Here is a 23,658-nt window from a genome sequence, read left to right as displayed (position 1 = left end):
GCATAAATACATATACACACAAACACAAATTTCAACCTAAATTAAAACAAGAGTTTTAAACAATCATTATTATAAAAGTCGTATACTCATACTAAACGCCCCAAATCACATTATTCGAATAGAACAGCAGTACTTCTACGGATTTACAACGCTAAAACCAGGGGTTCGAATCTTCTCGGTGGACACAGTATGCAGCTCGATGTCGCTTTGCTGTAAAGAACATTCACACATCCTCTCAGCACTAAAATTGTATATTTCGGCGAGAAAAATTAAACTTTCTGGTAGTTAGTGTCAAAGAACAATTATATTAACATATTTAATTTACCATATTTAATATATTTTCACGTGCAGTGTGCAGTATAATATTATTATTCAATAAGTTTTCATTTTTTTGCAGTTGATCACCGTAAACAGTCAGATAACTGAATGGACGGTGAGTTATTTTCTTAACATGATATTATACGTTTTAATTATTTTTATTATTTGTATTTTTGAAATGCGTCACCTAGTGATCAGGTGGGGTTATTTTGCGCATTGAGGATTGCGCATTGACCTTGTTTCTTGTCGACATTTTGGGGAGTAGCTATTAAAAAGCTCATTGATTCAGAATATTTTAGAATTCAGTAAACATATAGAGATATATTGTTAATATAAGTTTTAAATATTATTATTCACATGAATGATTGTGTCATTTAATTGCAAATGCTTAGATGGTGGTGGATACGTTTATAATCTGTTGTTACTAATTTAGGGGTAGTTTAGACCAAGATATTGCTGAGTTGGCGCTTCAAGCAAAGAAGGTAGGAATGTTCAGCCAGATAGATTTCACGCTTTTTTTTTATTATTATATCAAGTCAAACTTATTTTATTTAGTCAATGAAAATACAAATGTTTTTGGTATCTGGATCTCTGCTCGGTATCAAGCTGAGCACAATGATAACTGGGCTTAGTGATATAAAATAATTCATTATTAAACAGTATTAGGCGGAAATGGACAGGAGAGAAGTATTAAGCTAGGCCTAAAGTAAAAATGGCTCCCAGTTTTCTGTTCTTTGACTTCGAATAGTGTTCCCCCCATTTTTTCTTAAATTAACCTTGAATTGAAAGGTACGTGTTTGCTAGTTAATCAAAATTAAGTTTTTATATTTTGTTAATCATTTAATCGTAATGATTATTGTAACTAGGGAATTACCGTTTGAGATTTTTTTTATACTTTTCAATATACGTAGACATTGACTTTAAGAGTAGGTGTATAAATATATGTATTTGTGCTATAGATTTATTTAGGACAGAAAGTTCTGTGCTAAGTTAGAATTACATATTGACCTTTGATGTATTGAATTTTTCCTCATTGAATAAGTTTATTTTTTAAAAAATAGGAATTCTTTTTCAAAATAATCCGTGACTCAAATTTATAACGTACATGATTATAGTAAAAGTTCTCTGAATGTGTAATTTAGATTGTTTTGGGCTAATACTAGTATTTTAATAGCAGGACTAAGGAGTTAGGATTTTTGGATATTTAAGGTCATAGGAAGTATTCAAAATCTGCAGCAGTTACACTTGCTTTTTAGTAAGTCATCAGAAAGTAGGTGTTTTATTTGGCAGTTAACCAAGTTTGTTTTCTAAACTGGCTGTGCCTTTCTTTTAATTCTATCTGGGTTGGGGAATATCTTAGAGTATTAAATCAGTCTTAAACATTCCTTATTCAGATTTATGTAACAGTCCGTTGCAAAGACAGTTTCATTTACTCTATTAATATTCAACAAAATGTCTTTACCACAAATAAAGATTAGTGTGTATCTGATTTAGGAGACATTGAAGAAACATTTGAAAACAACTTGTACTACTATTGCAGTGCTGGTGAAGAACTAACAAAAATTGAAAATCCAACACAACATGGCTTGTGGGAATAAGTTGGTCATAAATAAAGCATTGCATTCTTTCTGTTTTAATACAGCATATCATTCTAACTTTGACAAGGACCTATTGAAAGTTGCATTGTTAGTAAGCAGTACATTGTATGATAATGGATGTACAGTTATAAAAGTATGCTGTTCTCTAAGTAACAGAATGTAATGGTTTTATCTGCTTTGTCATCTTGTAGATTATGCGTAAATTTCTTAGTCCAAAAATAACAGTAACTTTTAAATTGGGCATGACCCAATATGAAAATAACTAACATTTTGTACCCATGGTTTTAGTTCATCAGCAGATAAATTTTCATTTGAAAAGGCCGTTGTATTCTAGGGAGTGTTACTTTTATTTCATTTGGATAACATTTGGAAGTCTTAAACGAATATTGAAAGTTTTCCTGTGAAACTTTGTGTGTAATCTCTTTTTATGCATAGCAAAAAGAGGTTAAGGGTGTGAAATAAAACCAGAAATGTTTGTTTCTTGGAATGTCTGCAGATGTTAACAAAGGATTAAATATTTATCTTAAACAGGCTGAGGTTTCAGAGAGTTTCACATTTGATTTAATTTCATTGTTTTATTACTTAGTTTCTAACCTTTACCTCTGAGTTACTTTTGTTAAATATATAACAATAAATAAACAGGAAATATGGTACTAATTTTGGGGTGCATGGTTTAGTGTTTTTTCCCCTCACTGTTTAGATTGTTTGAAAATTAATGTATCATTTAGTTATGCATTGTAGAATACAGAATGTTTGACACTGGAATATAATGTTCCAGAACTGATTTTATTAAACTTTTCAGTTGATCTGTAAATAGATTAAAACGTCTTTGCTTATTGGAGCAATTTTAGTCATAAAAGCCCTTACAGTGAATTCTTCACTTTTAGTGGAAAAACAGTGATGAGGTTTATATAGTGCAAAATTTTTTCTCTATAGGCTATATGTCGTAAGCATTTGTTGTATGGAATTAATACATTTCTTAAGACAGTATGGGAAGATCATGTTAGAATGGGTCAAATGAAGCAATATCAAATTAAAGCAAAAGAGGTTAATTTTGTATCTTGCATGTATGATGTTTAATTCGTTGAACACAAAAGCCTCTTTGAAAGCAGGGAAATTTTTATAAATGAAAAGTCACAGCTTCACTGTAATTTGATTGAAAAATGTTTTCTTTTGAAGTTAGAAAATTTGATAAAATTGTTAAATTTTATTAATGTGAAACCAATTTAATACATTGATAGTAATTTATGGTTTGAATGCAACTACAAAAATTAACCAACATACCTTGACAAACCCATTTCCAGAGAGTTGATAGAAAATGAGGTATTACATTTTTTGATGAGATGGATACTTTTGTGATACTAATTAATCATTATTTTGAATATTTTACTTGGTACTAATCAGTGTTCACACATAATTGTTACCCAGCTCTAAAGACATCTTGTCTTTTTTGTATCGCAGCATTTTATCGGAACAACTAATGAAGGTCAGCTTGAAAAATATCTAAATATTTTTGGATGTAGCTGAAACTATTCACATCAATGTATTCAGTAAAATGTAAGAAGTAATTTATGGTTTTATGGGAAAGTGATTAGATGTAGCTTCTGCAGAGAACAGAAAAACACCACATTTCTGAAATTCTTTTATGGAAGTTTTCTGTGACATTCAAGTTTGAACATACATAATTAAGATGTCTTAATGTGTTACACATAGGCTAATATTTTGTAGAATTGTGATAATTTGCTTAATGTACAAGTGCATGTACATTTAACTTGGGGTTTTTAGTTTGTCCATTGATGGAAGTAATGACATTAGTAGTAAACTATATTCTGTAGTGGCATAATTTAATGATAAGGGAAAAGATAGTAAAAGCTTACTTCCTAATCTCAGTTTAATTAAATTCGACTGAGAATATTTCAGGACTCTTTCGAGAAACAGCAGCCTTAAAATGTACAAGTAACTTGTGAAACAGATTGAACATAAGTGTATTCTGTCAAGCAAAATATTTTGTCTTCACACTGAAAAGTATCTATAATCTCTTAAGGGTGTCCTTCAGAATTTCTATTTTGTCCACTTAATTTTGATAAGTTGTTGGTCAGTTAGCTTTTTAGATCCAAAATTGTTCATTTTGTGACATCTTAATTATCACCATACCTAAAAAGTTTCTGGTTGGTTTATATTGGATTTTGTTCTTGGCTGATAGGTAAATCAGAATATGCTGGAATCATCTGCTTGGGCTGAAGGAGTTAAATATCACAAACAAAGAATAATGAAAACAATGACTTCAGTTCAAAGAAACAATAGATAAATTTAATCAGTATTTCTACTTATTGATTAAAATTAGAAACTCATTAAATGAAATTTAGTAATAAAGTATTTAATTTTATGTATAACATTCAAGATAATGCATTAGTCTTTTAATCAACGTATGCTCTGTGTATGTTGTGTTAAAAGATAGGTAGTTGATTTTTTAGTTCAGAAGGATGCAGCACACATTGAAGGAAATAAAATATTTTTTGAAACATCTTGTTTTGTGATAATTTGTTTAATTTGCTACTTATAACTTAGAAATGCAGAGTACTACTAATTTCATGAACCATTGCACAAGATTTTTGAAGTCTGCCATTGTGTACATATGAAGAAGTTTAGAAATGTAAAGTACTTGTTACATGAATAAAATTACACATACTGTTTCTAAGTTATGGGCTACATATGTAATCTGTTACTAAAATTTATTTATATATATTAGTGTATGCACAATTTATCTACACTTAGTTACACTGAAACTTGTACCTATTAAAGGGTATTTTAATCAGTTAATACTGGGTGGAATTTAAGTTTATCTTTTTATGGTTTTTCATTATCAAAAGGATTTATATTATGGAAACCTTTAAACAGTTGACTCACATTTTGGAAAAGCTTTTACCTTTACAAAACATTTTCATGAGCAAGACTTTGATATAATAAGACTATTTATAAATCTTTAAAGAAACAAAATTCATTGTAACAAAGAATAATTGAAAATGGTAAGACAAAAATTAATAGTTGAAGGCTAAGGAAAAATTATATATAATACACTTGTAAGACCCCTGGTCATGAAAAACTGACCCAAACTTACTGAAAGAAACTCAAAGCCAAACCATTGTGTCAGACTGTAATTCATTAACACAGTCTAAATATGGTTCTTCTGATTGAAAAATTGTAAGTGAAGTCTGTAAAATGCCTAACCAGGGACATAAACATAGACTTCTTTACCTGTGATGTTTGTAGCTGCTACTTTTGGATTTGTTTGAGTAAAGAAGATCATTAATTATAAGTGAAGAAATGATGCTGAAAGAAGAGTAATGAGAAGGACATATGTTCTTTTGACAGAGGTCAAAATTGAATTAGAGTAAAGGAAGGTAAGGAGTATGATATTGGTTCTGGAGAAGATGGAAATGCTGAAACCTCTAAAATCATTACTGTTGCATACAGCTGTATCTTTTTTTACTTCATGGATTTCAAATGTGAAAAATGATTTTGAATAGTATGTAAGTAGTTTATTTCTACTTGTCAGCACCTTCTGAGACAATTTCAGTTTGACTCAGTGCCTAGAGGGTGCAGTATTTCATGACCAGAAGTCATAAGTTACTCAAGCTCTTACATAGAATTATTACAAAACAAAACATTTACTAAATTTGGCTTTTCTCTTTAATGCAAATTTTAAAAGTCGTATCTTGTTCAGCAGCAGATCTTCCAAATCTTTAAATTAAGAAATAATTATTTTTTCCTTTTTTTAATTTTACCTTTACGAATTCCATTATTTAGTCGTGGAATTCTGTTTTTTATTGGCCTGTGTTTTGATTAGTTTCCTACAAATAGTTTACTGCTTTCTGCCTTGCATCTCAATATTACAAATGTTTGAAATACTCAATTAAAAAAAAAAAAAGTATTTAGAGTGCACTGATCATTTTCTGAGGAAAAAATGATGGGAAATGACAGTTGTTTGTCCCCAATAACTAAAAAAAAGTAGATAGTGAGTAGAAGTTTACTTTGAATATTCATGAAGGTTCAAAGATGTTGTAGTCAAAGGGTATAAATTATGTACATTTTACAATTTGTGGTTTCTTCATTGTTCAAAAAGTTAAACATGAAAAAGCAGTTTAACACAACACCAAAATTGTTAGCAATGCAAATTTGTAAATTGGTTTCTTTTTTTCACAAAGTCTAATACCAAATCAGAAAAATGATCTGATTATATCATGTTTATTCTTTTATTATGGAGCACAATCTTTCTTTTAGTTTTGGACAATGCTTACAAAATGGATTAGATGAATGTTTTTGGATTTGGAAATTGCTAGAAGATGCAGATGCTCAAGAACCAAAACTTCTTGAAAGAAGTTAAAGAATAGTTAAAAAATTAGCAATCAGTGGAACAGAGTGAACTACAAGTAATGTTAGCATTTCAATTTGTCCACTGATAGCAGTAATGGCACTGACAGTAAGTAATCTGTACCCTATTGTAATTGCATACTTCAGTGATGACAAGGAAAAGGTAGTAAGTGCATTAATTTCCAATCTCAATTTAATTGGAAAATCAACTGATGAGAATATTGCAAGACCCTTTCAAGAAGTAGCCTTAAAATGGGAAAATTGTTGATAACACAAACTTGATAGGGAGAAAAAAGTTGTAGATTATTTTTTGAAACTTCATTTTGATTTGGTGATTAGTAGATTCCCATGTTACCTCCTTTATTTGGCAGAATAAAAAGGAGTAAATGAGTCCATGTTAATGTATGAAACTGTTTGGGTAAAAGTGCAAATCGGAAAGATGAACTTGGAGAATTCCAAAATCTGTGTGATGTGGATACCCAAAATTATTCTGAAGCATGTGTGCACATGCTGGCTTTCTCTTCAAAAATGCTTGCAGTGGTTAATTGTGCATTGGAAACCTTTGAAGCAATACTTTGCAACCAAACATGATGAAAAATATTCATGTAAAGGCTGTCTATTCTATGTTAATAATCAGTGGAGAAAGGGGTGATTGTTTAGGTAGGAAAAAACTTCAAAAATTATTTGTCAGCATGTTTTTTGGGCAGAGATCTGGATTTGCTCTGAATGATTCCTCAGAAAGTGGCAGACAAAATTGCAAAGGGAAGTATGAAGGCATGGAACACACTTGATACCATACCACCAGGAAACTTATGTGCAAGACAAATTGCTTCAAGGAGATGTATGTGAATTATTACTGAACACATGTATTCAAATCTTTATGTATAATTTAAAATTAGTCTTGCAGAGAATCATGTTTGTTTTATTTAAGGGTTTGTCAAGCAGATTTGTAACACCAAGTGCAATATTGGATTTGAATTTCAAAGACAGAAAACTTCAGATAAAACAAAGATCTTGAATATAAAGTTAAGTCTTTCATTGTAAAGCTTGACAAAGGAACCCAGCTTTATCTCTATAAATAGGCAAGAAATTACCATAAAACCCCATTAAAATGTGAAGGTCATTTTCCAATTCAGGAGATACAGCTTTGAAGCATGCAAAAGTAGCAGTTGTCAAAAAAAGTTCCAACAGTATAATGTTGGAAAATTCAAACCTTTCTTTACAGAGGATGCACCTTGGGTCAGTACAATGAATTGCCTTCACTAGCAATTTCTTATCTACCAGGCTGATGTAATATAATATTTCTCAATGAGTTAGCAGATGAGTGTTTATATAGTATTGGAAAAGTGAAAGATGAGTCATGTAACTTTGAATATGAAAACTCCACCAGAGTAAGGAATTCTATGCTTGTAATACCATACAGCAGTGCTGGATGTGAGGCAGTTTCCTTGCTTGTCTGTTAAAATGGGACAGATTAAAGAAGCAGTATAAAACTACACTTTATAATAAAGGTGATAAACAAGATTATTTAGATTACATAAAAACCTTGCATCTGTTGATAATTTACAAATATCCTAAAAAAATTGTTACTTGCAGGATCTTAATCTTTAAATGGATGCCATTATTATTTGATGATGCTACCTACAACATTTCTGCTACAAGTTAATCATTAGTACACTCTAATATTTATGTATTAAATAAAATACAATTAGTAGCAATACCTTGTTAGTTTAGAGTGTTTGCTATTTTTTCCTTATGCTACTGGGATTTACAATTATTTTTTTTAAATGTAAGGTTGATAGATGTGCAGTGGTGTTAAATATTATGAAACATTAACATTCCCTAAAGTACAAGCAATCTTGGACAACATTTAAATGGCAGACATACTATCAACTAAAATCCATGTTTTCAGTTTCTTGTAAAGATTTTATAAAACTGATAGCTTTTTCTAATTTAAAAGGAAATTGTGTGGTTATTCTAAAAAGAAAAAGATGTCACTATGTAAGTCATATTTATTGTGAGAAGCAAGTATTAGTTCTGTAGGGTTTCCACTTTTTGTGGATGGGTCAGTTGGCCCAAGCAGCGCTGTTGAGTCTTGAATTGACGTATCTGCATTTCACAGTAGCAAGTATAATTTAATATATTTTTGTATATAATGGTATTACCTTTACAACACTGCAGATATCTATGTATGCATTAATTAATGACATAGAAAAGTTTCTTGTTTGAACATTTGTTCTCAGTAACTTTTGTATGTTTTTGTGTCAGTCACGAAAGTTTCCAAACACAAGACCATGTTTAAAATTGTTACGAGCATTTTGCTGCTACCTACAATCACATAATCATCAAACTGTGAGGGTGGTTTTATTTTGCCTTGGTATACCATTGTAGCTAAATTTGTTGATGAGATACCATGAGCTTTTTGAAAAGTACATTTGCTGTAAAGTTTCTCTCACTATGTGTTCAACCCATCTTCAAACTTCATTATAGCTTTATCTGTGAAGCAGAGGCCCATCTGGGATTGTGGGGCATTTATATCTCGTACAAGCTGGATGGCATGGTTGTTGAACCTACTCAGTAAACAACAATAGCTGCCAGTTGTTATGATTGGTAGTAAAGTTAATTCAAATAAATAGTTTATAAAAATATGTATTTCTTATATATATGATTAATTCTTATTGAAGTTTGATTTATAAATTATTTAAATAATTGTCATTCATATGTTTAGTTGTTTTTCGTAAAATTGATGTAAATAGTGCACAGATTGTTATATCTGAATTAACTGAAGGCTTCATTGACACTGGATATGGCAGATACTCCTTTTATGTTCTTTAGAGAATGTATTTTTATCCATTTTTCCTAATCATGTTATTTAATTTTTTCCATTTGATGGGTGTACAATACAATTTTTATTCAATGTTTATTTACAATTTATTTTCTTTGACTGTTAATTTTCTTGAATTTTGAAATTTTATTCTTGAAGGAATTTTTTTTTCTTCAGTTGTTGGTAATTAAGAATCTTTTTCTTTAAAAACTTTGTGGTAGCAATGTTCACTTTTGTGAATCATAAATTTGTGATTATGGAAATTGACAATGATGAGAATGTGTTTATTCTTAAAACTACTTAAGGTGGAGCATTTGCTTCCATTACAATTATTCTTTACAGAGACTAATTATGAGTGTGTATTTTATATGTAACATTCTAGGAATCTTGTTTACTTGTGTTCCATGCCTGATGCAAAGTGTGATCTTTCATGTTGTCTTACCCAGATAGATATATTATTAGAAACTGATATAGTGTGTAAAACTGTAACTGACATAAAATAGGCAAGTTAAAACATTTTCTCAATCATAGTATTGGTTTTCTTTAATGTGGAAACTATTACAGTCCACACCCATTAGAATGCTTAAGGATCCCCAAAGATTCATAACCTCAAGTTGAAAAACCATAGGAAAATTAATATTAAATGAAAATGTATAGTGTAGGAACTAAAGTGATTTAGTTTTGCCATCAGTAATACTAGAATGGAAAATAGTAGCATTCTCTACTCCATATTTAAAATAAAACTATATAGGAAAACAACAAAACCCAAATGACCCCTAGTTGTAATTTCCAATTCAAAGTAGCTGCTGGCCCCACTTCCATCTACTTTTTTTCCAGGCTTCCATTTTGCTACTGTTTTATGCTTTACAATTTCTGTGGTTTACATGCTCTTTCATTGTGGCTAACCAGTTGATTGGTCCACATTTTCATTGAATGGTATGCTGACCTGAAATAAAAATTATCATACGAGATTTCAAGTCTTTCAAAAGTTTTGAATGTGTCTTTGGACAAATTTGTCTCCAATCTTGTGATGAGGTTTAAGAATTTTGTTAAAAGTATGATCCTTTCATAATATTTACTTTTATTGGACAACCAGGTGTATATATTCTCACATTCTGCTCTAATAAACTGGATTGTGAAGTTTTTATTATTGATCAATAAAGAACTAAATGCCCATGGTTTCTGCCAGAACAGATGCATCTTATCTGATTAAGTTTTTGTTGCTATGACCAGTCTTGGTTCTTCCTTATGTATCCATTATATGACTTTGGGATGTGTATTGACCAAACCTGGCTCATCTCTCAAACTTGTGTTGCTAGTAATTTTGTTTACCTTAATGATATCTTCCTGGGCCCACTCAATATTCTTGATGCATTCCAGTCAAAATAACTTTCCTGCATCTTTCTTGGTCTCTCTAACCAATGACTAATTTTGTTCTCTGTAATATTGTTTTATTTGCCTTTTCTCGTAGTTGATAAGGTTTAAGTGTGGTTTAGAATTTTCTCAAGGAGTGTTTGGTGTACTCTAATCCTTCACGTTATAATAATGCTTCTAAAAACCAAGTCAAAAATGTGCAGGATGCTACTATTCTAATGCCTGCTGTATGTAATATTTGTAATTTTGTCAGTCACTGATAATCACTAGTTCATACCATACTCTCTTCTGGTCATGACTTGATTTTAATTTTTATGGATTAGACGTGGTCATCCATATTGGATTGAGAATAATAATTTTACTGTTATGATTATATCTGATGTAAATTAACATTTTTGCTTTTCTATTGGATATTACTGATATTTCTGTCTTGTGCTATCATATCTACTGATTTAGATAGGAATTTCAGTTAAATGTTAATAGATTTGCATTAATCTTTGAAGTTAACATTTCAGAAGAATAATAAACCTCATAGTTACTTTAACATTGCATTATGAAAGTGGGATGTCATATTTTAAATAGAAAGTAAAACTTGGGTAACAAGTTTGGTGTCAAATACAGACTGGACATTACTCTAGGTTCTAGAAGAACAGACCATCACTGCTTGCAAAAAGCTCTTTTTTCTCAAGTGTGATAGTGATTGGGAAGTTATTTGATGTAAATTCTACAAAGCATTGATAAAACGAGAACAGAGCTAGCAATGGGTGTTGCTGAGCAGTTTCCATCCTTTTGGTTGACAGTTCAAAATTGTGAATTATGACATAACCTTAGGTTTGCCATAAAGTAAATAGTTAAGAATCTTATCTGTGAATAGTGGAGTATAGTTCAGAATGTCATATTACTGATAGTATATTTGTGGCTTTAACTATTGGTAGTGTACTAGCTCCATCCTAGTTATATCTGCACATTATTATCTCATAATTCTTTATGGTTGAGAGAGAATCCCTCCCCCTATTCTTTCTCTGGGTTGCTGTCAAAACCAAATATTTTGATTCTAAGCAAATAATGAAGAGTGAAATCTGATTAAGTTTTACCCTACATATGTTTTCTGTTTTACATCCCAGTGTAGATGTTCAAGGAGTGGAAGTTATTTGTAGGGCTTGAAGAGTGATTTACTTTAGGTGAATGGGCTTGTATTCATCATTAGTGTTTTGTGTTCCATTTCTTTAACAAATTACCTTAAGTAAATTTTGGTAATGTGAGTAGAAACTGCTTTGAGATATGAAGAACTTCCATTCAGTGGTAAATAGTTTTAGCAGACAGCTAGAATAACAAGAATAGTGGGAGCAATAAAAAAAAAAAAAAATCTAACACAGCTGTCTGTGTTAATCATTTGAACAAGTTTGTCATTGTCAGGTACATGTAGTTCACATAGAGGAATACAGTATGGAATAAGGTTATATGATTGGAGATAACTTGTCAGCTTAGTCAAGGTGTCTTGGTACCTTGGGTAGAGTTACAAATTCTTTAAAATTTTGAAGGACATTTTCTTTTTGTAAGGGGTCATCTATAAAGGATGCCACATGATTAAGAACCATTTTGTCTCTTTCTCCCCATCACACTTAAAGTTTTTATTGTTAATATTAAGGGAGAAACAAAAATTGTACTGGGGAATGTAAATTAGAGAATTGGGGCTATTATGATTAAGGTTGAGTGCAGTATTACAAGATTCTTTTATAGGATCTTTGAAAAGTAACACATCAAAGTTAACCATTAAGGATTCAGATTTTAATGTTCTTCTGAACATAAAATGTCTTCAGAAAAAAGGAATTACAGAAGTTTTGTAAGGTATGAAAGCCTAGGCTATCTGCTTATATTGTAGTTAAATGAGTCAGATGTGGCTAATATATGTCACGTGAGGCAGTTCTCTGTGTGCGACTTGGAAATGTCATAGAGTTTTGGTGTTTGAATCTATTTACCTAAGGTAGTATAATTACTGAAGATTTTAATTTTATTTTGCATTTGTTATAGGGTTCTTTGTTCATTTTGTGTGTGTGTGTGTGTGTGTGTGTACTTGGTGGATTGTTTGGGGTGTGTTTAAATTTCTTTATCTGGAAGGATGTCATTAATTTTGTCAATATTACATGTTCATGTTTACAGTAATGCTACTTTTACAAGCAATGAAAATTATCTTAAGTGCTTGTTTTTCATATTACGGGTGCATTTTATCTCATTGGTTGTGAGATAGGTCTTCAGTTTATGGGTTTGGTTGACTGTTAATGGGTTTGGTAAGTAATTGTTTCAAATACAGTTTTTGGAAACTTCAGGAAACCACATTTTGTTATAATTACCCTTCATAAAAGTCCTGTGGCCAGGGTTCTAAATTTCTTGTAGTTGAATGCTGTATAAGGTGGAGGATACCTTTTCTTTTATGTAGTGTATCACTAGTTTTCTGGATAAATCTTTAGTCTTGTAACTCTAGGTGGAAAACTGTCTAGTGGTTGACAGCAAAATAAGGCCTTTGAGATATTGTAGTTCAGTGTCATTTAGTAATCAATCTGGTTTGTTGATAAGGTTAGGTTGTCTCATGTTTCAAATTGTAGTTTCCTCAGTAGGTTAAGTTCTCTGCTGTATTTTGATTTAACTTGATTTAACACTCAATTTTTCTGGTTGATGCTGTTATAGTAACACTTCTGTTACAAAGTGTAGAGATAATTGCAATTTGATAGATTTACAGAAGTGGACAAGTTAAGGAGCACACTAGAAAGATAACTTGCACAGCCTTGAGTAATTGCTGTGATTAATTCGAATTTGATTAGAAGAACAGCAGAATTTGAAAGTGGCTTGAATGGATAGTGAAAGAAACTATAACAAACATGCAGTGTTTTGACAAGCTTAAGTCATCCAGGTACAAGTAGTTTATACAGATAGGAATACACATACAGTATGGAATGAAGAGGTCATATGCCTGGGGTTTGCTAATAACTTGGTGAAGGGTGATGTAACTTGATACAAGAAAATTGAGAAATTCCTACAAGTATCCACAAAATATATGCAATATTCAGTTTTGAAATAATTTTACCATTGTATTTTAATACCTGCTTTTGAGGTCCAAATTTTTTATTATATATGGTAATTTTATGTAAACTCTTGATAAAAGTATTTGTGATTAATGGGCAAACCCAGTTTTACCAACACTATTCTTCAATTTTACATCAGTAATGTGTAAAACAAACTTTGATCATTGTTTTATGCCTGTTTATTTGTTTTCCTGTTGAAACTAAGTGGGTATGAGTGGACAAGTTGTATGCTGGTTAAAATAACTTATGAAAAAAAAAATTGTAGACTTGCAGTTGGTTCAACTATTTAGAGATTATCATCACATGATGTGCAAGAAGGCAGTATATACTTGACAATTAGATTTATGGATATGATGCTTGAGTTATGGTAATTACTTGTCAGGTCATAAAAGATTGTTTTCCCCACCACCACCACCAGGTGAATTAAATGTTTTCATAACATTAGCTCTAATGTTCTTTTCAGTTAAATGTACACATCAGAGTTTAAAGTCCCATTTATTTGTGTAATAATATGACCAAGGTATTATTAGATTGTTGTCATAATTTAGGTTGACTAATTTCCAACAAGCCATGTTACGTGATCAAGGGTGTTAACTATACGAATTCTTTGGTCATCCCATGTTGAAAGTAGAACCCTTTAGCAGGGACTGGGTTATCTAGAGGTTTAGCACACTGAGTTATGAATAATATTCATAATTGGCATTTCATTATCATAAATATGTTCCATACTTTAAGATGATAGAAATGTAACATTTAATTGTACAGTCCCACTTTTGATTGAATTTATCTTACAAGTTCACTAGCTGTTTTCCTTTTTGTCTTATTGGTTGAAAAGTAAGGACAACAGGTGCATATAGCCTCTGTGTGGCATTATATGAATTTATGAAATGAACACAAACATCTTGGTAGTCTATAATTTAGATAATTTTACAATTATGAATACATAAAGTTACCTCAACTACCTTTACAAGTCACTGAGCAGAGAGGAAACTCTTTTGCAGAATCTTATAAAACCAATTATACATTGGTTTAATACTGAACACAAAAGAAAGTGAAATGGTTCAGATTTTTTAACCTTTTTTGTAATTGAAGTTAAATATGTTTATTGTGGTTTTGAAGTTGTCTGATAATTCCTTTTTAGAATGTCTTTTTACATTCGCATTAGGTTATTTATTAAGTAGCTTTTGAGACATGATAAAATACCTTATATTAAGGTTATATTTAGTAGAATTGTATATTTTTGGTCTTTTTTATTGTGAGTGTAATAATTCATAATGTCTTACGACTATTTCCTGAAAATTGGGATTTATGAATTATTGTAATATTTTGCAAAAATGTGATAATTCAAATTTTTGCTTTTTTTTTCTTGTAAGTAATTAATTTTCTTTTTCTTTTAGACATGCTATATATCTAACTTGACTGAAGAGATAAAACAACAAATACATCATGGTAAGTTGCAGTTCCAATATTTATTGGCTTAAAAATTGTTTGCTTACACTTCATTAGACATAACAGTATAAATTATTTTCTGATTGATGCGACATGTCTTCCTAATTCAGCTTGTTTTATATTTGGTATTTTTACATATTGTAATGGTATATTTAATTAAATGTTAACTTCTATGAAGAAAATGAAGCAAAAGGTATCTAAAGAAAAACAGTGGAACTACTCAGAGTATTTCTTCATGTTGTGTTTGGTCTAGGCATGGTAGTTGGTGGTTAGACATGTACATGATCTGTTTATAGCAAAAACATTAGAAATAGTGTTAGTGTATTAAACATATTGAAATGAGTTTAACAAATTGTTATGGATGTGTTGGTAATTTTCTATATCTGCTTTTTTTTTTTTGTCCATAATAACCATGTGTTATTACCTACTTGCATAACATTAAATTCACAGTTAAATTTTAACAGTATTTCTAGAATAATGTATAAATATCATTATATTCTCACTAAACTGATAGCTTGGAGATTTCACACGAGATACATATAGTATGATTTTATAATCAATTCAGAATTACTATTTAGTACTTTCAAAGAACAAAAATATTTTCTGTCATTTGCAGGATGTCTTCAGATAATGTTTCTTGGCACGCAAGTCCTTTTTTTACAAATTTGCTCCCAACCTTCATTTTTACAATAACAGCAAATTGCAGTTAGTTACTAGCTAGTTAGTGATGCTGTATCATTCAGTTGTGTTGTAACATGTTAAGGTACAAAATACTATCTTGATCATAGCAAAGTGTGTTGTGACCACCAAACTCTACCAACTTGTTTACTTTGTTTTACAGTGAACTGGTGTGCAAAGTACACTGTCAGTTTTTATTCCCTTGTCTCACTGTGTCAGTATTCCCGTTAGTTTTAATACGAGTATTGAAAATTTCATGAAATTATTAACTGGCAGAATTGTTTAATTTTTGACTGGGAAAACAAATCAATGTGGAAATATTGGGTGTAACCTTGTCAACTATCTGATTGTATGATTCGATCTAGTTGTTTTTAAGGAGTCATATTTAGTGAGCTGTGGTATGAGAGGATATTTGTATAAATGATCTGTGTGTTTGTGAGAGTAATGGATTTTTATTTATGATTTCATCTTTAAATTTAGAAACTTATAATTGTACCATTTCAAGATATTTGATATACTTGTTTCTTTATTACAAATCAAGTAATCCCATAATTCACACAGAAATTTGGAAAGAAGGCTCAGATACATTACATAGTGATGGTATAACAGATTTCCATTTCTTTTTGGCATTTGAGGGTACTTGATTTAGGCAGAAATTGCAGGATTGTTTTATTTTTATGTTCCATGTTGATTTTCGTTTTCCTAGGTAAACAAATAAACACTGTAGCTCCTTGAGTAAGACACAAAACATTTTATTAGACTAGTATGGCAGTTTCTTGAACCTTAGTTTGAAGAAGCTGCTTTCTGTTCCCAGTGTTTAGTCTCCAGATCACATTCAAAACCTTTTTTTTCATTTCTGCAACACAGATTTTGTCTGACACTGGTCATAGTGTCATTGGACCAATCTGTGAAAGGCACCCGTGCCTTATAAAGTGGACATTAAGTAGTGGTCTTTGACAAAATTTTATATTGTAAATCTTTTCTATGCTGTAATACTGTCATCTTACCTGTTTGTAAATCTGTAGAGACATCGTCAGTGTATAATAAAAAAAATATGAAATTAAGCTGTTAATACCACCTATTCCTCTTAACCAACTACATTATTGATTAGAAAGTTCCATATTATGTACGTTAGTACTGGTATCTGTTAAGCATGGTGCATGCTTTCTTATTGCAGTATTTTGTGACCTATGGAGCAGTAATTTTTACATACACAAAGCAGTTAATCATTATGGAGAACCATTAGCTGTTTCATTTAAATATGCATGTGTTAGCTCAACCTTGCATTTTAATTGGGCTTTCTTTAGCTAAGCTGATAAGTTTTTTTACACTTCTTTTAAAAATACATGTAATAAAAGGAAAGGATTTGTAATAATTCTTGGACTCAATGGTATCCCCTAACCCTCATTGAATGTTTGAGATGTGGGTGCTCAAATGATTTGTCATTTACAAATAATGCATTTTTAAATACACAGCATAGATCATTTGAATATAATTATATTTATTTGCCATTTGTTATATGTTTTATAAAGATTCATTTGCGTATTCTTAATATTTATATTGATGACTAACCTAAATCACCTGAGTGAGCTGAACCTCACGGACATTATTGTGTTCATATTAAAAAATTTTAGAACCTTGTAAGGTATTGGGTTTATGGTAAAAAAAAATACTATTAAGAACAAGAATTCCCAGCTGATGAAAAATTGCATTATAATTTATAAGGAGTTGTGTGAGAAAAAGATATTCAACCAGCTCTAATGATTGTCAGGTTCAGTTTTTTAGTTTTGCTTAAGCTTACTCATGACTATAAGTTATTACTATTTAGTCACTAATATAGGATGTCTCAAAACCAGAATAATTCATCTGGCTTTCTTGTCCAATTACTACTTTACTCTAAATTATGAACATCACATATAGGAGAGACCATTTTTTCTGTTATAAACATGTCTACCGGTGTTAGAAAACTGATTGTCAATTGATCGTAGAAGTCGGATGAAGACAGACTTCTTTGGTAGGTTTGACAAATTGATGTGTCCACAAATCTTTTGAATAGTTTTTGTATCTCATTGACTAGAAAATGGAGCAGTTTATTTATGAAGGTAAATTCTGAAGTTAAAAAACTGAAGGTTGAATATTTCATGACAGAGAAATTTGAAGATTGAGAATGTTTAATTTCTTTTTTGAAACTGAATACTTAAGTACAAGAAGATGAGGTAAAAAAATTGAATTATTAACAATGTATTAATCTTGAGTTTATTGGCATATATTAATAATAATAATAATAAAGTTAATTAAATTTTGAATGTAACACTAAAATATTATTGCATGCACTTCATCTCGGTTGTAACCAAAGTAATATTTCAAGCTAATTTGAAATGAACATAATACCTTGGTTATCTTGAAGCAGTATTGTAGACACTTTTCCACTGTGTGCTTAAACTCTTTTCTATATGTGCTCTGAAAGAGTTAAAAGTGCAGTGTAAGATTTCAGTAACAGTTGCTGTTTCATTTTAGTGAAGGAATGTAACATTTCTTCTAATTATGGCTAGTACTTGTATTAGTTTTGTAATCCTCAATGTTCTTTGTACAGCTGTTACATCCTGTCTGAACCACTGACCACCTTCCAAGTGTTGTTGAATACCTGCATAGGAAATTTAAGTAAAAATAATGCTAATGTTATCAATAGTTTGAATTTAAAATATTTTAGAATGAAAATTTTGTTATTGTGTAACATTAATATGAAAAAACTTCTTGCTTACCTGTGCAACTTGGAGTTGTCTCATGTGTGAATGGTGCACTTAATGAGATAATTTCTTTCTAACTATACTAAAGCATAAAGTTTCTGTCCTATTTCTATTTTTTATAATAAACTATTTCCCACTGAGAATATGATTATACAGGTTTTTATTCACTTGCAAATTTTATCCCCACCCATTTTATGCAGTGTAAAGTGAGCAGTAATTGTTGTTGTAAAAAGATAAAATAAAATAAGATTGACAAAGGAATCTCGTGAAAACTTTTAAAAGCCTGAGACCTGTAGTTTCATTTCACAAGTCTTTTTTCTGAAAGTATTTTCTTGTGAAATACATGTTTTAATGTTGGGGAAACTTTCCTCTATTAAAACATATCAAATTAATTCCTCACTTACTGAATATTATTGTTGAGTCATTGAAATATTTTGCCACCTACATTACCTAACTAGGTTTACTTGATGACTTGCCATAAAAGAATATTTCTGTAGCTTTCAAGTGCATATAATTTAACACATGTTCAGTGATGAGATGAATGTGTAAAGAAACTATATTAAAATCCTTGATCTTTAAATTGATTGCCAGTCTTCTAAGCTTCCTGTCAGATACTTTAATTCACTTTTGGTATTCCTGCTAGATGCTCTTGAGAAGCCATAAATTACACTTTAAATGTACTTAACATTCACCTGAGTAGTTTATAATCTGTATAATCATATTTTAAGTGTTTGTAGCTATTCCCAAATGTGTGCTTTGTTAGTAATTCATGTCATGTTCTATGATGCTGTGAGAGGTTATAGTGGAGGGCTGTAGTAATAAAATTGAGAGTGGAAGAAATCTACACAAGAAGCAATACATGTATAATTAATTTTCAAGGGGTCTTAGTTCCATACCAGGCACAAATGTTTTGAAATGGGAAGAAAGCAAAAAATGTTTTTCTTGGAAACATTTTTGTTCTGTAAATAACACCAAAATCATATAACAAAACATCAATTCTTAAATATCTTTGATATTTGAAAGGCATGGTGTTAAACATCTGAAAGGTGCCCTGGGGTAGAGATAGGGTTAATGGCATGTAGCATTAGTAGACTGCAGTCACGATGTTAATTTCAAGGATTAGGATTTAAAATGTTCAGATAGGGTCTTAAGCTATTTTCATGTGCAAAGAAGGTATCGTGTATCATTAATTATTCTATTATGTAATTTTACAACTATTTAAGAAACTGCAATAAAGTATATTTTCATGTTAGAAATAGTAGAATCATCCTTCTAGTTAAGATAAAATTATAGTTAGAATTTTGGACTAATTATTTTATCCTAGAAAGTGCCAAGAGATCTTTATTTTGCTTAGTGCTAAAGGAAAATTATGATAATTGGTGTAACACAATAATTGGGGGGATTTGAGTTAGTTGCCAAGCTCTGACTATTAAAAAAATGTTCTGATGTTGTTATTGTTTAATAGGTGTCCTGACCAATTATAGTAAAGTTGAAATCTAGTCGATTTATTATGAGGGCTCATTCTAGCTAGTTTAACTATAGTTAATTCAAGCTTGTATTCTTTTCTTTGCTATATTCAGTTATGAAATATTTATTGGAAAAGATATTAGAATTGAGTTGTACCTTAGTCAACCAATTGAATAGTCAGCACAGATTTTAAAAAGTTGTGAAATATTTTATGTATTTTGAAATACATACAAAAATTAGAAATGGAGAACTCTTTGACAGATATTTAGATTGTGACTTTTTATTTACTTACATGGGATTTTTATTAGTGAGATGCAAGTTAGAAATTTTATTGGAAATGTGTATTTGAGAATAAATATAATTACAATTGATTTTTTATTTTATATGAGTACATGTAATTTAAGTTCTTTTACTGTTTTGTGAAGTATCTTAAAATATATGATTAACTTTGATATGGTTAGAGTTAGCAACATCCATGGTTAGTTTAGGATTGAAAGAGCAACAAACTATTTAATCTTTCTCTCAAAACAGTCATTTTCATATTTTAAAAAAGATAATCTTGACTGACATTTCTTTTAAACAATCATTTCATGAAAATGTAAAATTTAGTTTTAAACTATTTTATAGTTAGCACTAAGAGATTTCATTGTAGTAATACACTAAAAAAGGTTCAATATAAGTGTTATAGCTACTTTGGTATATGCCTTAGTGAAGTTACAACCCTTTCAAAAACATTATGGAGAACCATTTTAGTCATGTGATCACAAGCAATAGAGTGAGTGTACAGTCACCTCCACATGTTTTCGAACACTGCAAATCAAGTAAACACAATATAACCATAGAAAACACCCAAATACTAAATAAACAAACATAAACAAATGCAAAATTTAAAGAAGCATTACTTATACAACAACTCAAGCCAAAATAAAAAAATAAAGGAACACCTTTATACTTATTAATAAATATAATCAAACATCGAAGCTGACTCTGTACATTCCTACACTCAATTACACAAACCCCTTCAAACACGTGGTCAGCTATTGGTCAGTTACCACTTTCTTTGTGAACCTGACAATGACCGAAGAAGATCAAAACATTGTTTGCTCCTGCCTAGACTTTTTCAACCCATACCAGCCATTTTTATATTTATATTTTACTCTGCAAGAGGGTTTTCTCGTCATCACAGATTATGAGTGTACAGATTGCCTTACTCTGAGATATGCTTGCAACACAGTTGTCCAAGTTTGTCAAAGGAATACTCCCACAACTTTATTGCAATAGGGCAAAGTATTGTCATTAATTAAACATATCTTAAAGCAAGATATATTCATATGGCAGGTCACATTGTTTTGCCTCTATAATTGTGCTGTCATATTTCCTCAACTACATAGAACTGTTCAACTTAATGGTGATTTCTGTCTGCACTTTCATGGTTCTACCTATAGTTACGTTGTGCAGGTGTATATCTGCAGGATGCCATATGTGTAAATTGTATATTATTGGCCAGGTGCATTGAGACTCAACTGGAACAAGAGAGTGAATGTTAAACTAATTTTGGGTAACTTTTTAATCTCTAGGTTTAAGCTAGATGAAGTTCTTTATGGTACAACTGATTTTTCTAATTATGAGTGATACACAAACATTTAAAAAAAATGTGGCTCTGCTGCTACATGAAGGTAATTGATGGACTGTTGTAGTCACAAGATGATGTAACTGTTTGTATCTGGTGTCTAAACAGTGTCAACTTATCTGACATTCCATGTGTGACGTACAATTGTGCCATATGTTTTTGCATGTTTTTTAATTCTACATATGTAAAATTGACAATGAACCACTTATCTTCTCAGGTTACTTTTTTGCATATGTGAAGTGGTGTCACTAAGATTTGTATACTTGGGTATCCTGTGACCATTTTGCAAATAATCGGTTTAAAATATTTTTGTACTATTTTTGAAGTGCTACTAAGCTGTTTATTTTACATTTTTAAATCATATGAAGAGCCTGAAAGCAGAATTTCATTAAGGTAGTAAACTCGTCTGCAATACACGTGTACAGCTATTTTTAAGACGTTTGTTAGCAGAAATGATACTTGTTGTGCACTGTTATTTAACAATTAATACAGCTTTCAACATATTGCATTGCCTTGTAATTTGTGTACTAAATTTGTTTGCATTTGAATTAGTTTTAAGTTTGGCTCTTACTGGTGACTGTGAATCTGTCCAAAGAATTTTTTTATTTTAATTTGATATCAGGATGTGGTATTTATAAAGATTTTTATAAGGATCCATCCCACATAAAACATACAGAATATTCATATACTACTGTCATTTAGAGTGAATATAATCAGTCCAGTATTATTGGTCACTCAGTTTTGTTGGGAATGGTATATTCTGCATTTTTATTTGTGTAGTTAAGGGTTTTAATGTTTACTATTTAAGCTTTTAGAGCTTGGCCTGTAGAATATCCCATGCATGAACAGAAATATTTTTTCAAAATGTTATTATCAATATTTAAGTTTTTTTAAGTTTCATATGCTTAGTTGCATCTGACAAACATTTTACTGGATTTCTGCTATAGATGAAAACAGTGTGATAGTTTCATTAATTTAATACATTTATTGCTCTGTGTGTGTGTGTGTGTGTGTGAGAGAGAGAGAGAGAGAGACTTGGGTTTTGGGAGTTAGAGAGATGTGTATATAGTTTGGGTCTGACATTTAAATGTGTGTCAGATTTGTATGTGATAGACTTCTGTAGTTCAAGCACTTCTGTGGTTACCTACAAGTTACCCTGGATGCTGTTAAGACAATTTCTCTTACTGTAAATGGTTTGTGTGCTGAAAAGCAATTTGGCATTCCTTTATTATATTCAGGAACCACTAAAAGATGCGTAACAGAAGTTTAATGATTGAAGCAATTGGTATATAAAAATAGAAATTAATTCCCAGCAGTTCTGTATGGTCAGGCACAAAGTTGTACCAATGTCAATCTGTTTATAATCAAAATACTTCTAACAGGCAGAAATACATAGGTTTTACTAGTTACAAGTTTTATGTAAGCATTAAACATTAACAAAACTATCTCATGTATGCTCTTTTAATGGATCTCTACTTAAAATGAGCTGACAACAAACAGTATTCAGATGGTGAATGTAATTTCATTCATGTAGAACAGTTGATTGAGGCTTACTCTCAAAGCATATAAAATAATGAATACACCTGTAACCTAATTAAATGTGCATAAATCCATAACATTTGTTAGTGTTCCTCTGAGATGAACATGTGCATAATAACTATCTTGTAATTAATTTTTCCACTGATTTTTTTAACAATTTGTAAAAGGTTTTTTTTTTATCAGCTCAAATATAGGAGAAGCATATAAACAACAATGTATGTACTGAATATTAAGTTTTATTTTATTCAAACAATGCCTAATAATGAATTTTCTTATTTGTTGAAAAGAAACCAATTATTATATAAATTGATCTTCACTTTACAATATTTCTGCCAAACTAGAGAAAGGGCAATAGTCTGCAATACTTTGGCCATTTGAAACTGTGGTTTTTAAAAATTGTTAAGGTTAATTTCTTTGAGAAATTAAGTTTATAACTTTATGCTTGCCATCCTCTTATATTTTTTTGGAGCAAAATTAAAAACAAAATCATTGTTACAAATTATAACATTTTTAAAACTTTTTTACGAAGATGAGTACATTTTCAAAAGTAGGTATGAAAATGAAGAAACCTTTACCAGATGAC

At 30.5% G+C, this 23,658-nt stretch overlaps 1 protein-coding gene across 3 annotated transcripts in view; it reads left to right on the top strand.

The window, feature by feature from the left end:
- The first annotated feature begins 534 nt into the window (after window positions 1-534).
- Window positions 535-23,658, top strand: part of LOC143243132 (serine/threonine-protein phosphatase 1 regulatory subunit 10-like) — an 83,982-nt gene continuing 60,858 nt past the window's right edge. For all 3 annotated transcript variants that reach the window (XM_076486925.1, XM_076486922.1, XM_076486932.1), the window contains exons 1-2: window positions 535-800; window positions 14,963-15,014. In XM_076486925.1, the coding sequence (XP_076343040.1) occupies window positions 15,012-15,014 (3 nt within the window). In that variant the 5' untranslated portion in view covers window positions 535-800; window positions 14,963-15,011. The remainder of the gene's footprint in view (window positions 801-14,962; window positions 15,015-23,658) is intronic.

This window comes from Tachypleus tridentatus, chromosome 2 (assembly GCF_004210375.1).
Source record: "Tachypleus tridentatus isolate NWPU-2018 chromosome 2, ASM421037v1, whole genome shotgun sequence".
Taxonomy (NCBI): Eukaryota; Metazoa; Arthropoda; class Merostomata; order Xiphosura; family Limulidae; genus Tachypleus; species Tachypleus tridentatus.
This window is presented reverse-complemented; position numbering and strand designations above follow the sequence as displayed.